Source organism: Condylura cristata, unplaced genomic scaffold (assembly GCF_000260355.1).
Source record: "Condylura cristata isolate star-nosed mole 26May11 unplaced genomic scaffold, ConCri1.0 scaffold00001, whole genome shotgun sequence".
NCBI lineage: Eukaryota > Metazoa > Chordata > Mammalia > Eulipotyphla > Talpidae > Condylura > Condylura cristata.
The window spans coordinates 86,286,734-86,304,430 of NW_004567102.1; the positions used below are offsets into that span (position 1 = coordinate 86,286,734).

The window sequence follows — 17,697 nt, forward strand, 5'->3', positions numbered from 1 at the left end:
TAAGCTTCTCAGTGCTGTGCTTTAACCCGCTGCGCCACCAGGGAGGGCCCTATTCAGTGTTTTTGAAAGACACTTTGCCCCGAGGAAGACGAAGATGGGGCTACAGAGCCCAGGGCCCGGCTTCCCAGGGGCGCTGCCCTGCGGCCTGGCGCGGGAGGGCTTGGTCAGCAAGGACAGTCCTCGTAGGCCCACGGCCACACCTGTGCCTCTGCCTCTTTGCCCCTCTAAATGGGTTTTACATATCTTAAAGGGTCAAAAAAGTCAAAAGAATATTTATTTGTGACCTAACACCGCAAGACACTCAACTCTCTGCCGGCCAGGTGTGCTGGGGCTCAGACTCTCTTCTGCAGTAATACTGACCCCGTGGCTGGCAGGGCCGAGCTGCGTCCTGGGGACACGGGTGGGCTGTGCACGGGAGTGACGTTTGCTGCAGGGGCCAGGGCCAGCCAGGGTGTGACCACCGTGGGGGACAGGCCGCGCAGCGCTGGCCAGCAGGGGTCAGCAGAGAACCGTGCACCGGGCCCTCGGGCTGCCTGGAGAAGGGACCAGGCCTCTGAAGTTTAGGACCCAGATGGGCCCAGGTGGGAATCCAGCGCCCTGAGGCCCTGAGGCCCTGAGTGTGAGGAGGGGAGGTGGGAGGGCCGGTGGGGTAAATGTTGCTGGGGGAGGTGGGGGGCGTTTGGGAAGGACAGGGCTGCCGGTGGGCCAGCAGGGCTTGGACTTGAGGTGGAAGCAGTGGGCTCACTGAAGGACAGGACAGGAGGCAGTGGGATGACAGCGTGGCCTTGGGGGACTGTGGGGGGCTGTGCTCAGCAATCCAGGGCCCGGTGACTAGGGCTGCAAAGCAGCAGGGGCACAGGGTGGGGGCCCCATGTCAGCACCTGCCCCGCAGGACCCGCCCAGGCAAGCGGCACTAGATCCCAGCTCTCACCCTGACCGCAGCCCTTGGGTGCCCTGCTGTGCGGGGGTGGGGGGGGCCCTGCCGATGAGGGATTTCACCTTTAGAAGCTGGTTCCTCAAGCTTAGTTCTCTGTCTCGGCGAGGCCATTTTGCTCAGCCCTGAGAGCAAGAGAAGTGTTTCTTCGCGAGGCAGGAGGGGTGACAGGCTCCCTTCAGAACTGAGCAGCATCTGAACCCCCAAACCCCAGAAAAACGCACAGGGGCACCTCCAAATCTGAGACAGGATTTCGGGACCCAGGCGCTCCCTGAGGACTCCCCACCCCCAGCCCAGCTCAGGCCAGCGGCTGCCCCGCCAACCTGGTACCCCGGCCTCACGAGGGGTCCCCCCAGGCCTCCACAGTCTCGTTCCTCTCAGCTCGCCGCTGCCCTGTCTCTGGAGGTGATGCGAACACAGGCGTCTCTGTAGGAAGTGAGCTGGGCCTTCCGAACACTCACGGCAGAAAGTGCCCTGCCCCCCAACTCAGGTCTGGGGTGGCAGTGTGTGTCCGGCAGCGGTCAGCAGTCTGCCTCTGTCCCTGGCCACCAGACCCCTGCCAGACCTGGGGCCAGGAAACATGGTGTCTGCAGAGCTCTGGGCAGGTAGAGTGTTATTCGGGGTCTTAAGACATCCTCAGATCCCCTTTCCTTGAGACAAAAAGAGTATTATGTTGCATGCGGTCTTCTTTAGGAAATTATTAGCCTCTGTAACTAGAAATAAGTAGATTACATTTTTCAAAAGATTAGTTTAATCCCCCATAACAAGGAGCATTTAAAGAAATCATCATTTTTAATCATGAAATGTTTCCATACAACAAATGGCTGTTAAGCTTATTTTTCAAATGATCCAGCTTCAGAAAAACCCACGTCAACTTTTAATGAAAGCTCTGGTTCCCAGTAACTATGATCTTACTTCGCGTGAGCATTTAGCATCAGCGTTAGTGGAATGTAACACATAGAACAGAAAATCTACCTCCTCTAAATGTGCGATTGCATTCAAAGAAAGACCGTCGTCTTTAGTACATCGGGGTGCCTCCATCACCACCGTCTGGTTTCAGGGCATGTCTGTCACCCCGACATGCTGTGTTCATTTTAGACCACAAAAAGTGATGTCAGGCCTCCCTGGTGGTGCAACAGGTTAGGATACCGCTCTGCAAGCCGGCCGCAGCTGCTTCAGTGCGAGTTTGCTCCCCGGCCCGTGACCCACAGGGCGCTGCAGACCTCCCCTGACCTGCCCGCTGCTCCCCTCAGCAGTGTCCTTCGTCAGTCAGCCTGTTCTGCTCCCCGCTCTGGCTCTGGTGAAGCCTCTCACCGCCCCTGCACCTCTGGCCTGCACCCCAGTTCTGTGTGCATAAATAATAAATAAATCCTTTTTTTAAGTCAGGTATTTTTTTTTTTAAAGAATAAAAAAGAAGTGATGTTAGAATGATGGTCGTTTTACTTTCTCACTTCCTGTATTTGCGTCATCTCAGTTACAGACTTACGAATAAATGACCTTTCTTGACACCTTTTGCAGGCGAACACGAGACAGCTGGGGCAAAGCTCTTGAAATCTTATCAGAAACTCAGGTGAGTGATGTAAAGGACAAGCTGTTCCAGGCCCCCCACGCTGGAGCCGGAGGATGCTGGGAAAGAACTTATAGAAGTCCGGAATTCTAGATGTCAGTGTTTTGGAATGCAACCTTTTTTTTTTCTTTAGTGATAAAAATAATATTCCGAGACACTTTCTGATTCTTAGAGGAACCGCCTGGTACCTTCTCACTCAACATCTTTTGTTTCTGAGGCTCTCCTGGCTTGTTGAAACGCAATAGTATTTTTTTGTTGCGGGCACATTGAATGAAATTCTAGACCAAGAATTTGCTCTCGTGGGTCATTCCCGTGACCAGCAACTTGCCCTGTGCCTGACAGGCCTCAGGGACTTTTGTGGAAGAAACTCAGGTGTTGCCGAACAGCTTCCGGAGTGACGTAGCTTTTTTACACTTAACTCAAGACACCTGTATCCTTGAAGCTGCTGGTGATCCTGCACCTGATGACACTGAGTTTATTAAAGTATCACTGAAAGTTCCTCACTGGTAGCAATTTTTTTGGCCCATGATGAGATTTTCCAATCTCGGAACTTTTTCATTTTTTTTACTCCCCCGCTTTCCCCCCACTTCTTTTAGCCAAGCTTCTACTTCCTTGCATGGTGGGATTTTGTTTTAATGTTTGTAGCGGTAACGTTGACATGGTGCAGGTTCACATCTCTGCAGATGTGTGTCGTGACACCACACCCACCACCAGAAGCCCCCAGAATCCTCTCCCTCTGCAGGGCCCCGGCCCAGGCCCCCCTTGCACCCTCCCGCTCCCGTAACTCCAGTGCTGCACTCCGCATGCGTGAAACGTCTGGAATCGGGTCACTCCTCTCCTGCTTAGCACCACGCCTCAGCCGCATCCCTGCTCTGCAGCCGCAAAGCTCCATCTCTCTTCTCATGGCTCCTAGCCCACGCCCAGCCCACTCTCCTGCAGACCACGCCGTCCTTGTCAGCTCCGGGACTGGACACGCAGGCTGTGTCCCTGACGGGGCTGTGGGCACGGGCGCACGTCTCCGTGTCTGTCTGGGCCAGGCCCTGCTGGGCCGCGGCAGCTGCCCGCGTCCCCCAGTTTCTGGCTCTTCCGTGTGTGTTTCCAACTGAGAGAACACACGAGCCCACACGAGGCCGCGAGCCCTTCAGAGCAGCCGGGCACACAGCTGCGTGCTGTGAGCCGTTCCGGCAGGCACACGTGGAGGGAAGCGGTGCCCAGACGTAGAGAGCACGGTGCTCGCTGCCCACAGCCCCAGGCCAGACGGCGATGCCCTCGGAGGCCGAGCGCGGCCAAGGCCGCGGGCCCCATCTGAAAACCGAGGAGGCTGGGGGACGGGCCCAGTGCGTGCATGGTCAGCCACGACGAGTCCGGCGCTGGGGCTGGCCGCGCTTGGGGGTCACAGCCGGCCGCTCACTCCCGTGTTTTCCCTCAGCAGCAGCATTTCGGTGGTGCCTCCTACCCCGCCGCCACTCAGCGAGAGCCAGTGCAGCGGCTGCCCGGGCAGCAGGGTAAGGCGGCGGCCCCGCGCCTCTGGGGGCCAGGGGCAGGACAGAAGCGGGGAACGAAGGGCCTCCCAGCAGGGGGAGGACCCGGGCTTCCCCCAAGTGGTCGCCAGGGGCCCCGGCGTCTGCAGCCCCGACCCACTCGCCGCACCGCGTCCTCTCCCCTGGGCTCGCCGCGCTCCTGAGTGGGGCGGGTGGGGCGGGTGGGCTGCGGGTCGTCGGGGGCTCACGGGCTGACTCTCAAGGTGCTCGGGTGCCTGTGGGGGTGTGTGCGTGCTTTGGCTGCCGTCGGTGCTGATGGGGGGCACGTGACTGGATGAAGAGCTGGGCCGTGGGAGGTGGCAATAACTACTCTGGCTGCCACCCCTGGGCGCTGCGAGGAGTGAATGGAGTAATGTCTGTGCTTGGAAACGGCAATGTCAAGGAAACGTATGACCTTGGCTCTTTTTGCTATTATTCTGTGAACTGTAGGAAGTAACTGTATCTGTGTATTAGAGGATGTGCTAGTGAGAGACAGGAAGTATATACATCCCCTTACCAACCTCAAGTGGACACCCAAGGGTGACCTTCAAAACCCAGCACTACTTTGGAGCTTTTAATTCTCCGAAGTTAATTCAGCACTGAGGTTCTCCAGACATATTTATTGTTGAAGGAATATTTAGATGGATGGGTGGGTGGCTGGAGGAACGGTGGATGGATGGATGATGGGTAGGTGCTAGATGGTGCACAACTGGGTGGGTGGATGGACATGGGGGTGGTTGGGATGGACATGGGGGTGTTTGGAATGGACATGGGGGTGGTTGGGATGGACATGGGGGTATTTGGGATGGACATGGGGGTAGTTGGGATGGACATGGGGGTGGTTGGGATGGACATGGGGGTATTTGGGATGGACATGGGGGTGGTTGGGATGGACATGGGGGTGTTTGGGATGGACATGGGGGTGGTTGGGATGGACATGGGGGTGGTTGGGATGGACATGGGGGTGGTTGGGTGGATGGATGGATGGATGAGCCTTGCAGAGGGAAGTGAGCTCTTTTCTGCTGTCTCCTGTTCCGTTTACTCCTCTGCTCTGGGAGATGGAATTAACCCCTCGCTTCCAGCTGGTCATGGCCGCAGCTGCTGGGTCACGTGTCTGCTTGTGTTGCTGCCTCCTCGGTGTGGAGTTGGAGGTCATGAGAGAGAGGTTATAAAAGCAGTCATTTACTTGTGTACGATTCTTGGGCCAACGAAACATCAGTTATTACTTGTAGGAGGTGGTTGGTACCTTGTCAACACCATGGCTGATGGCCCTTGCTTTAACAACTGGAGGAGAAATGCCGAGTCAGGAGGATCCCTGCCTCTGGAGAGTGTTCTCTGCCCTCCAGACACGCCCGCACACACCCCGCAGCTCCCCGGCACCCTGGCACCCAGGCCTCCCAGCCCCACCTGCACTCACAGGCCAGTGTTCAGGGTTGCCAGCCTGGGACAGACGCAGGTCTTCGAACCTAATTCTCATTCCCTCACCTTCTGTCTCTGTTTTAGTTACAGGAACTCGGTCAGTTTAAAGGATTTAATAAGTCCATGGAAAATTTGTTTCTGTGTGTTACCACCCACATGAAAAGTAAGTGGATGCCCGTCCATGTGTCTGACCACCACCACCGGGCGGCCGCGTCTGCTGGCCATGGCCTGACAGCCTCAGGGCTGCACCCTGGAGCCGTGTGTTCCCACTTGCCATCATTGCATTTGTTTTCCAGAACTCTCCAAGTCCCAGAATGACATGACCTCCGACAAGCAGCTCCAGGCTGCGGGCTCCGGGCGGGGAGCGGACCGGACGGACAGACGGAGCCAGTCGGACACGGCGGTCAACGTCTCCTCCCGGGTATCACCGAGGCGCCCACAGCGCCTGTAGCCGGCTTCTCTGTAGATTTACTTCCCTTTTATAGCAAAAGACAAAGCAGCCTGAAAAGCCTAACGATAACCCCAGTGCTGGGAGGCCCTGCCAAGGAAAGTCAGAATTTAAGATTGATCTGGAAAAGGCTAGGAACAGAGACAGGTGCCTGCTTCGAGGCCCCAGGCCTTCTGTGTGTCCCCCTGAGCGCCCTGATAGCTTCAAGGTCGCACCCAAGGCCAAAGGCCACACGGGCCTGCTCTTAGCCTGGGTCTGGGGAGACTCATCTGGGCCGCTCTGCTGGGGCCCATCCTGCCTTCCACGCCCACAGGCTCTGGCTGCCGTGTGTCCTGGTCTCTGACAAGCCCCGAAAGCTGAAGTGCTGCATGACCCCCCAAATCCCGAGGGAGACTCCAGGTGTCTAGAGCTCCCCTAGCGAAGGTGTTCAGGGGCTACTTTGGCTTTGCACCAGGGTGAAGCAAACCTGCAGAGCTGGGCGGGGGTGAGAGAACCCGGACTTGGAACCAGAGAACCTGGCTCCCAGGCCACTGACGACCTGGCCGCAGGGGCCTTGCCTGGCTGCTGACCGTCCTTGTGACGGCCGGGCTGGAGCACGTGCCTCTGCAACTGTGGGCCCCGCTCAGGGCCTGCTGCTGGGATGTCCACACTCGCTCTCAGGATTTCAAATCCTGCCTCTGCCCACTACCCCCCAGCTAGGGCTCGTCTTGGGTGGGGGATGAATTACGCAGGAAGCACCCCATCGTGCCCCATGAAATGAGGACGTAACCTGGCCTCTCAGGGTTCTTGTAAACACCCCCGCCCCCATTAGACTTTCTGAGTAGAGCATCGTAATTGCCTGCGTCTCTGCGACGCACCAGGCAGTGTACCAGGAGCTTGACCTGGAGCATCTCCTGTGTCCTCATGCCTGTGAGCTCGGGAGTGCGCTCGGCCTGTTCCTCGGGTAGGGAAACTGAGGCTGAGGGAGATCAAGTCAGTGCCCTGATGTCTAACGGGAAAGTGGTTTGGAGCCGAGCCTGGAGCCTGGAGTCTCCACCTCACCGTGTGTCCTGGGAGCTGGGGGGGAGGGGTCAGAATGCAGAATCTGCATGTGTGACTTGGGCTGTGAGATGCCGCGGGCTCCTGCGTGAGCAGGGGGTGCAGAGGCGCCGGCCCTCAGCCACACTCAGGGTCCAGGCGTCCAGGGCGTGTGGCACATGCTTGGACGGTCCCTGACCCTCTGAACCGTACCATGTCCTTCCCTGGGGTCCCCAGGGCCCCCATGACACCCCGGGCAACCTCCCTGATGCCCAGTGGTGCGGCTGCCCTGCTGTGTGCCAGGGGGCGAACCCAGGGCGGGCGTGGGAGAGCAGGGAGGGGCACTCCGGGAGCCCCGCTGCAGGCCCCGGGTCTCCCGCCGCGGCGGCGACCCAGCACAACAGAGGCGGGCCCCCCCTTAGGCCAGAGGCCCACCCAGGAGGCCGGCCGGCCGGGACACCGCTGGAGGTGCTGCCTGCCCCGTCCCCCACCGCCAGACCTGGGCTGCGGCCTCTAAAGCTGCCCAGGCGGAGACCCTCGCTTTGGGCGTTGGGGCCAGATTCTTCCAGAGAATTCTTATCTTTGACATTTCCTGTGCCTTCCCCAGAGCTCTGCTGTACTGTTTATGGATGCGTGGCTAATCTATGTTAACCGTCAACACACACACAACACACCTGCTAAGCAGGAAGGAACCAGAGGAAGCTCTGGGAAGGGCTCGATCTGAGCCAGGACCTGAGGCCAGGGCAGGAGGGAACCTTTGTCATTGGCAGCCTGTGACGTTTGCCCAGCGAGCGACGTGAGGCCGGGGCCTGGCTGTCCATTGTAGCTCCTCTCTCCACCCGTCGGTCGCACCTCAGAGGCTGAGTGCAGGGCAGGCAGCGTGCTGGGGTCAGTTGTCACAGCACTAAGGTTGAGGGCAGCTAATCTTTCCAGGAAGCTGGAGCGGCCTCTAGTTTCAGCTGGAACTGAATCTGCTCAGGGCGGGCTGACTGGCCAAGCCCCCCGAATCTTTCTCTGATACCCAAGTGTGACAGGCAGCCTCGGGGGCACCCAGCCTCTCATCTCCCACCTTCTTTTTGTTATCTGAGACCAAGGCACAGTGTTGGGGCCACAGGTCAGCTGTGGGGCCATGTTGACCACATAGGGACTGGCGGCCATCTTGGCCGGTCAACGTGCTGGCGACCCTGCGGAGAGGCCTCACTTGGGCAGTGCTTGCTCTCCGCCGTCTGGCCCAAGCCAGTGCAGGAACACAGGGCACATGGCACATCTTGGTGATGTCAGGCTGTGGGACCCTGATGTCCAGGAACGGACACCGAGGCCGAGTCCTCCTTAGGGGAAGAGCGGAACACAAAGCTTGGAACAGGGGTCAGCCCCCTAAAGTAGGCATGTTCTTCCGCATGGTGTCGACTTCTACTAAGTATTCATATTTTCATGAAGCTTGTTCACACTTTGCCAGCATCCTGAATTATTCGAAACTGCAGTCTCCCCCTGTCATAGCTGGTCAAGCCACGTGACCGCGATAAAGCTCCATCTCTTCCTCTGCAGAACATTCCGCCGTGGGTTTTGTTCCGATCCACAGGCCATGTTGCCTCCGCCCCAGCCGTCCCCCTTCAGCCTCCAAGTAGGCCCCAATCGCTGGCACCCTAAAAATACCTACAACTTGGCAGCGTTTAAAGATCCAGCCCGCCTCTTCACACGAGAGAGGCGGGACCTCCTGTGCGTCGCTCTGCGGCCATCCTGGCTAATCATTTGCGATACGCTTGTGTCTGTCAATCAGATGTCAACGTTACTTTCTCACGCAAGGTCTGAGAAACACGTGCGTGACCTCACACTGACTGGCCTGGGGGGGCAGTAGTTCACTCCGCTGGGAGGCTGAGTGGCCCTTCACCGCCCTCCCGTGGCCCTGAACCTTCTGCTTGGTATTGCATTCTGCAGCGTGGACAGGCTCTCGTTTCAGATAGCGGGGGGCTGGCTCCTTTCGCAGCACGCTCTGTGCCTGAGTCCTCCTCCCCCTGGTCCTTCCAGTCCTCTATCTCCTCCTCTGGGCCCACCCGGGTCGCTGCCTGGTCACTTGAGGCTCTGTGGCTCACAGCCAGCTCGGGAGCACCCTCCGGGCCTCGCCCTTTGGGGTCAGGATTGTTGAGGACTGAGCATTGCTGCTCAACCCCGTCTCTGCCCAGCCCCCCGCTCACCCACTCAGCTCCCGCTGAAGACCCCAGACCCTCCGCCCGCCGGGCTGTTCTGCTGCTCTCTGACACGGTCCATCTCTGATGGAGCGTCTGTCTCCTGCTCGGTGGCCTCTCCAGAGTCTCACTGCCCTCTCCCTGCTCCCACACCACTGTCCCCTTTCCACGCATCTTCCCAGTGAGTGTAGGGAGCTGGTGGTCTAGGACGCGCACGTAAGATAAACTAGACGTCACCTGTTCTTTCACTTTCCTCTAATATTCTTGGGGTTTTGTGCTGGAAGTCAGGACGAGAGGACCACTCTTGAGTTTCCAAATTCTACTGTGAACCCAATATCAAAACCTCAAGTTTTGATTTTCAAACTTTGTGTTATTAGCCAGAAAGAAATGTTCTCATTGTGTGTATCCCTCTAGAATAGCATCTGCCAGTAGAACTTTCTAGCTACTGCCACACATAAGCTCCTCAACACTTGGAGGTAGCGATATTTGTTTTTAATAAATTGCAGTTAAATTTAAATGGCCACATTTGGAAGTACAGTTGCAAGCTCTGGAGAAGCACCAACTAGTAACAGAATTTGGATAAAATTTAGGCACGTATTTTGATTTTATTCCTTCTCTTATATGTTTTAGAACTATTATTAGTTTTAGAACCAAAACACTGCCCACTGGGCTAATAGTATATTTTATATGATGAAATGCCAGCATCACTATTAAACCCAAAATGTAGACTTCAGTTTCTTTAATAAGATTTTACTAATCTGTAAGAAACCCCCCTCCATCACTGTTTATAAAATATAATGAAGTCTGATGGTGTCTGCCTCGGGATCTCACAAGTGTGTGTGTATGTGCGCGTGTGTGTGCACTCATCCGAAAGGACTGTGCCCTCTTACTCAGCCTGCACATTCGTGCCACCAGGCCACACAGAGATGCAGGCCCTGCTTGTGTGATCACCATCCTTGGACACAGTCAAATTAGGATGTAGACTACATTATTAACTCTGTGTTTCCTTTCCAGAAGGTGAGTGTACCTGCTGTTCTGCAGCCTGTCAATCCAGGCAGCCCCAAACGCTCTACTAGCCCTGTTTTGAAGCCAGAGGATCTGTCATCCAGCCCAGTGCCCAACGCTTTATTCTCAGGAGGCCTGAGACATGTGAGTCTCACCTAGTGCTTTGACATTCATGTGCGGTTGGTATCGTACGTCGGATTGGGTGGGTAGATAAGGATGCATAGACTGGAAATTGGGGGAGCTGCCTGCATTTTGATGGTGGTCTCTGTCATACACACCATGAATGATTGTATACAACAGTAATAGTAATTAACTATAAAATAATGGTGTCTTTGATGAGAAATTTTTAATGTTGGCATTTCCTTTTAGGGTTATTTCTGAGTTCTACTCATAAGTCATGAAAGTAGTTGTCTGTTTCTTCTTCAGAAGCTGTATAAAAGTTTAGCTTTTATGTGCGGGTGTATGTTCCAGCTCATTAATTTTGGGGGCAGTGGTATAAAGTAGTAGCTAGAGTTCAGTTTTTTCCATATGGATACCAAAATGATACAATATCATTTTCCATTAACTTTGGTGTCTTTCTGGGAAACCAAATGATTTTCAATCAAGTGGTTTCAGCTCAATGATGGGGTCTTTTTCTGGGTGCATGGTTCTGCCCTGCTGTTCAGTCTATCCTTATACCAAGACCACACTGTTTTGATTATTGTAGCTTTGTAGAAGTCTTGAAATCAGATAATTTAAGTCCTTCAACTTTGCTCTTCTTTTTCAAGATTGCTTTATGATGTTTTAAGCATAGTGTGTTTATAGGCAGGTCTTTTTATTTACTTATTTACTCAATAACATTAAATGAATGCCTACTCTGCCTAAATTATGATAGATGGTGTGCAATAGCGATTGGATGGGGGGAGGTATGATGTTTCAATTAGAATTTCTAACTAATTCTGTGAATTAGACAAGCACAATGACTGAAGTTCAGAGTCACCGACAAGGCCGTGGGCAGCAGCGTTATTCTTTTGATGTGATGGGGTTGATCTGGATCAAATGAATGTCCACATCCCATGCAGTACATGTAGTGAACAAGGACCCAGCTTCTAGAAACCAGCTGCTTTGTTCATGTTCAGCAAGTTGCTGACCCTCTCTGTGCTTTGGGTGGTTGTGTTTTATGGAAAACGATGAGGGGTCCGTCCCTTGACATGAATATCCACTGACCATCCAGAACTCATGTCAGAAGCAGGTCAGACATGTGCTTTGGAGGACAAGGGATACCTGACTTGGTCTGCCTGCCTGCGCCCCTTTTGCTGGCTCCTGCAGGGGGTCCCACTGCAGGTTCCCACCCAGGATATGGGCCCAGCAGCCTGGGCATTACCTGGGAGCTTGTCAGAAAGTCTGTGGCTCTGGCCCCACCCAGCCCTGTGGCGTCAGAATCTGAAATTTAACTAGAGCCCTGGGAGAGTCACAATACAGGGAAGTTGGGAAACTGGTTGAGCCCTGGCTGTTTCAAACTTGGGTAGAGCAGGCCATTTGCTAAAGAGTCTTTTTTTTTTTTTTAAATATATTTTTTTTCCTAAGATTTATTTATTTGTGCATACAGAACTGGGGTACAGGCCAGAGGCTCAGGGGCGGCGAGAGGCTTCACCAGAGACAGAGTGGGGAGCAGAACAGGCAGATCAATGAAATCCACTGCTGAGGGGAGCAACAGGCGGGTCAGGAGAGGTCTGCCGCGCCCTGTGGTCACCTCTGGGGCAGGCGGGAATCGAACTCATGCGGAAGCGGCTTTAGATTCTCAGTGCTGTGCTTTAACCCGCTGCGCCACCAGGGGTATATTTTTTAAAGATTTATTTATTGATTTGTGCATACGGAACTGGGGTACAGGCCAGAGGTGCAGGGGTGGTGAGAGGATTCACCAGAGACAGAGTGGGGAGCAGAACAGGCAGATCAATGAAATCCACTGCTGAGGGGAGCCGCAGGCGGGTCAGGGTCAGGAGAGGTCTGCCGCGCCGTGTGGTCACCTCCGTGGTAGGGATTGAACTTGCAGCGAAGTGTCTGTGGTGAACTTCATGGTGCTGCGCTTTAACCTTTTGTGCCACCAGAGATGGTCCTAAAGATTCTTTAATAATCTAAGATTGTACTGTCTGATAGAGTTAATTTTGTCTGATTTTTAAAAAAGATCAATTTGCTTATGCACACAAGAGCTTGGGTGTAGGCCAGAGGTGCAGGGGTGAGCGTACTCAGCAGAGTGGGGAGCAGAACAGGCGGACCCACTGCTGAGGGAGCGGCGGGGAGACAGGAGGTTCTGCTGCGTCCTGTGGTCTCTCCCTGGCCAGGAAGCGAACTCAGACCATATTGTTGACGGCGCTGATACTTAACCCCTAGGCCACCAGGGAGGCCCAGTTTTGTCTGACTTAAATATGGCCACTGGACAATTTTAGATTCTGTGTTTGGCTCACATGCTGTTCCTTGGGGACAGCCCTGGTCTGGACCCCTGAAAGTGAGGACAGGGCAGCTCTCGCTCTCTGGACAGCAGCCAACAGGCGTCCTTGCCTCTGTGCTCCTTGCTGGGAAGACCCACGTTTTTGTTCAGTTCTCAAGCAGGCCTGTACTCCCAGACTGGCCACGGTCAGGCTCCGTTCTCAAGGGCAAATGTGGGTGACACGGCCCTGTAGGGGCTGGGGCCAAGGGAAACGTCCCACAAAGCAGCCACTGCCCTGACGCAGTGGGCAGTGGCCTAGCCGGGCCGCCAGGGCCACCCCCACCTTCTTGGGGGCCCGTTTCTCACAGGAGGCAGTGGCTGAAGGTCTGGGGTGGCCCCAGGCACATTGAGCAGACAGTCAGAGGTGCTGCACATACCAGAAAAGGCTTCGTAAAGGTGGAAACACTGAGGGCGAGGGAGGGTAGGTCAAGGGCTGCTCCAGAACATTCTCTCCCGGGGTTGAACCCTGTGATGGGCAAGATACAGAGAGAATCAAGGTGTGGCGTTTGGGAGGCTTTTCCAAGGTTTACCCAGAGGTTGCCTCTCCCAGATGCAAGGACCCAGCAATCCAGCTGCAGGGTCCTTCAGAAGGCTGCCCTGGGGCGGGGGTGGGGGTGAGGTTCAGCCTTCCCCACAGCCCACCCTTGGCTCTCTCCCAGCGCTGCCCAGGATCCCTGGGACGGGACACCAGGTTCCCTCAGTGTCTGCCTGGACACCCTCACGGTGAGGACCGTGGGTTTAGCCCCTCGACATGGCCACAGGGCCCTGGCGCAGGCTGGGGCAGCCTCACCCCCACCCCGCCCTGCAGCCCGCAAGCACTGGCTCGCTGGGCGTTGCCCTGGGCCCATCCCTCAGGTCTCTGCCCCAAGGTCACCTTCGGGAGGTCTGCCCTCTGCCCGTGCACTCCCACCAAGTGCTTATTGTGCTTATCAGGCAGCTGTGATTGGCTTATCTGGTGTTTATTATCTGGGGTAATTTCCCAGTGCCCAGAGCAGCGCCTGGCACCAAAATAAACTCCATAACTACTTACGGAATTGCTAGGTTAAATCCTCTCTCGAAGCCCTACTCTGCTCTCTGCTGAGCGGGGTGCTTCACCTCTCCTCCCCTGTCAGCCTGCAGGTGCACGCGGTCACCCCATTTAACAAACGGGAGGCTGCGATTCCCAGACGTGAGGGGCCTTGGCGGGTCACGTGGGGCTCCGGGAACCTGATCAGACCCAGGTGTCGGGCAGGCTCCCATGTTGCCAGCGGGTCTGCGGGTCACCTGGCCGAGGGGCCCCCTGATTCTCCCCCCCTTGGGTCAGCTTCCCTGACTCGGCCGCACCCACCTGGAAAACCTTTAAGAGCTGGGGCTGAAAAGTTGGGGAGTGGAGGAATTGGGTGCATGGAGTTGGGGGTCATGGAGTCAGGGAGTGATGGAGGTGGGAGATGGTGGTGTTGGGGGATGATGCAGTTTGAAGGTGATGGAGTTGGGGTGATGGAGCTGGGGTGAGGGCTTGAGGGTGGGGATGTGTTCATTTCACTCACTTTCCTTTTTTTTATTTTTTAGAGATTTATTAGATTTATTTATTCATTCATACAAGAGCTGGGCTGTAGGCCAGAGGTGGAGCAGTGGGGAGAGGAGAGTATGCCGCGCCCTGTGGGCACCTCCCTGGCCGGGGCTCGAACTCGTGCTGGAGTGGCCGCAGACAGCTTCCCCATGCTGCGCTTTAACCTGTTGTGCTGAGGCCCCACGTTCTCTTTCTTTGGATAGTTTCTCCGACCACTGGCAGATTCCAGAGGGCTCTCTCTACTCTCCCTTCCTTCTAAAGTCTCCTCAGATCTGTTCCCTTGATACGCACCATCCTGAGATGGAATAGTTCTGTGTTTAACCCCGGCCAGGTCCTTTGGACTGAAGCAGTGTTTGCTGGGGAAGGCCCAGCCGCCTAGCCAAGGACTGATTATTGCTTCTTGCCAAAGACTGGCCTCCTCAAGGGAGGAACACTTAGGTTCTCTGAAAAACAGAAAGTTGGGCTAGAAAAGCCTCTCATTAGGATAGACGGAGAACCACAAGAGGCGATGAACGGGGAGACGCGCTCAGCCTCCCAGCAGTTCAGTCAGCTCGACGCTGAAGCATCGCTATTAAGGCCTTGGAGCAAATTTAAAAGGTGATAGAGCTCAGCGTTGGCCAGGGGCAAGGCTGCTGGAGCATAGATACAGGGGAGCAGGGGAGACGGGGGTGCGGTCCAGGCACCGCTGGCAACACGCATCCAAGTCTTCAGGGGCATCTTCTCTTTCATCCAACAATTACAGTGACAGGCAATCAGCTTCAAAATCGTGAGTGGTGCCCAAAACAGATCAATGTTTGAATTTTGGAAAATCAGAAATGACCTCAGTGGTCAGAGCAGGCTAACCGTTCGTTGTGGCTCATTTATTCAGGGGGGTGGGGTGCAGCGATGATGCGATGGAATGATAGAATTGTCATGTCATGAAAAATAACGTATTCACACATGAAAATACAAGGGTGCGAAACTGGCTCTTGGTAGCGCATGTTTCTAAAACCAGGGATGGTCCTGGGACCGTTTCTGCATTTCCTGCAGAAAGGCGGGAAGCTTCCCTGATAACGTTGGCCCCAGCAGCTGGGAAGTGCTTTTCTCTTTCTGGGAGCTCACAGCACATTTTGTGAGAAGAAAGCACCCCCCTTGTTAACAACAAAGAAGGCACCAGCCCCCCAGGGGAGTTAGAACTTGGTGGGGTCAGCATATACCAGGGGAATTTCACCACCTTTCCATGGGAGAAAAAAATTATATCAAAGTGTCTAATTTTCAATTTTGTTTATGCATCTGCTTTTTTTTTTTTAGAATTTTATTTATTTATGCATACAGAAATGGGGTACAGGCCAGAGGTGCAGGGGTGGTGAGAGGATTCACCAGAGACAGAGTGGGGAGCAGAACAGGCAGACTGACAAGTACAGTCCCCTCCTGCTGAGGGGAGCAGCGGGTGGGTCAGGAGAGGTCTGCTGTGCCCTGGGACTCACTCCCTGGCCAGATTGCACTGAGGCCACATTGGCTGGCCATAGCTTGATAGCGCTGGGACTTTAACCCCTGAGCCACCAGGGAGCCCCTCTGGGTCACTGCCTCAAACATCACCTGCCCACCACACACTGCACTGGGATTTTGAGGGACTCACTGTTCCTCCAGGTCTCCGGAACTCTACCGGCTGCAGGGAGTTTTTTGTTGAGTGTTCTCTTGGGCCGGTACCTTCCCGTATGAACGCATTTTTACTAAAAAAAATGGAGTCAGAATAAGGATGAATATGTTGAGGCCTCTGTCCAGAGGAACAGAGGAGTGACCGTGAATTAAAACCACACCTGGTGCATAGATGAATTTTTAACACGGTAATGCCCAGGGGAGCCAGGCAGACATGTGCGTACGTGGTGAGCAGTGTTCTCGTTCTGTGAAGTGTAACCCAAGCAGAACTAACCAAGCCCTGTGGGCAAGGAGGAGGGCATCTGTCACTTGGCCATAGGAGAAACAGGATGGTTAACAGAAAATGCTGCATCAGCATTCCTCAGGGACAGGAACGAGAGGGGACTGAGTGAGGGGCCCAGGCACTTTGAGGTGCTGTGGTGGTAATTTACTTCAGCTGAGTGGTGTCCTTGGGTCGTCACTTTGCAATCATTACTTGACTAGACCAACCCTCTAATGCACTTCTAAAATATGTTACATATTTAACAGTAGAAAATGGGGAAAAAAGAAAGAAATGCCTTCTCAGCTTCCAAAGAGCACCATGCGCCTGGGTTTTGGAAGGTTGAGGATGAACTTTCCACGTGAGGCAGGGCTAAGGAAGCCTCTTACCAACCCCACAAACTTGACCCCATTTTACAGATGAGAAAACTGAAGCCAGTGGGGATAAGAACGTTGCTCAAGCCCACACAGCCAGCTGCGTCTGCACCCCAGCTCTTAGCCGCCCTGCAGGGACACCCCGGGGTTCCTAGGACCAGGATGTTTACTACTGCGCGGGGGCCCAACTCTTCACTTTCTGCCTTTGTCAAACAGAAGGACCTCGGGGTTCCAGCTCCCGGGAGCTAGCCTGTGCCCTCAGGCCTTCTGGCAGGAAGGCTCAGGCTGCCTCAGATTTCTCTTCGCTTTTGCTGAGATTTGATTTTTGTTCCAGCCCAGACAGCACCAACAGCCTGCTCACAGCCAGCTCTTCTGGCCCAGAGCCTCTTGGTGGGCTCCCTTTCTGACAAGTAATCACAGCTCGCTTCAGGAGTGCCCTCTGCTACCGGGATTACTGCAGCAGAAAGCCGCCCCGGGCAGCGCTCTGGCCAGGGGTTATCGCAGGAGGAATGTGCTGGGCCCGAGGATGCACCCCCGCCCCTGGTTACTGGGGCACCACCCTGGAGGGAGACATAGCCGGGACATTACTCAGACCTGTACAGCCACGGCCCAGTGGATTAGCCTGGGGTGGGCCAGTGCTGCTTCTGAATTGCTGAGCAGGTTTTGTGTGGAACTCAACCTGCCTTGACCTCTGCTTATCTTAGAAAATGTAGGCTGAGTAATCCGAATGCTCCTGGGTGCTTTGCCATCCTGGGAGCCCGCTGGAGCAGCAGGCGTGACCGTCTCTGCGTCTGGCCCTGCACAGCTGTGCGCGCAGAGGGCCGACCTGGTGTCTGGGAGGAGTGTGTGGGGATCACGCTCTATTGCTCTACTTTGGGGCTCCCCTCAGAGCCAGCGATCCTTGTGGTGCTTCTCTGGGCAGCTCAGTTCCTGCATCTGTTACAGGGCAGGGAGAGAGGGGCCCCCTTGAGCCCCCAAACCTGCCTGCCCTAAATAGGTTCTGCCATCTGCCGCATCAAGACAAAACATATAAGACTTTAATGACAGGAACTTTAATACAGTGAGTGTACAATACGGAACACAAAGAATCTAATTTGTAAATCAAACACCTGTAGTGACCCGCCCCCTCGTGGGCAGAAGCCCACCCAGAAGGGATTGGCCCAGAGCAAGGCCTGAAAGCCAACACAACACTAAGGCACCTTCTGGCCGGGACCCACAGAAAAGGGTCAGACATGGCCAGACAGGTCTGGGAGGAAAAGAGCAGCATCATGATCAAGACAAACGCTGCCATGGTCACCTCCCCCGGGTCTCTCACCC

At 55.0% G+C, this 17,697-nt stretch overlaps 1 protein-coding gene across 1 annotated transcript in view; it reads left to right on the forward strand.

The window, feature by feature from the left end:
* The window catches only part of SYTL3 (synaptotagmin-like 3), a 63,345-nt gene that overhangs the window by 31,485 nt on the left and 14,163 nt on the right, over window positions 1-17,697 (forward strand). Inside the window, exons 6-10 of the mRNA XM_012735162.1 lie at window positions 2,453-2,504; window positions 3,934-4,006; window positions 5,525-5,603; window positions 5,737-5,861; window positions 10,103-10,237. Of these exons, the coding sequence (XP_012590616.1) occupies window positions 2,453-2,504; window positions 3,934-4,006; window positions 5,525-5,603; window positions 5,737-5,861; window positions 10,103-10,237 (464 nt within the window). The remainder of the gene's footprint in view (window positions 1-2,452; window positions 2,505-3,933; window positions 4,007-5,524; window positions 5,604-5,736; window positions 5,862-10,102; window positions 10,238-17,697) is intronic.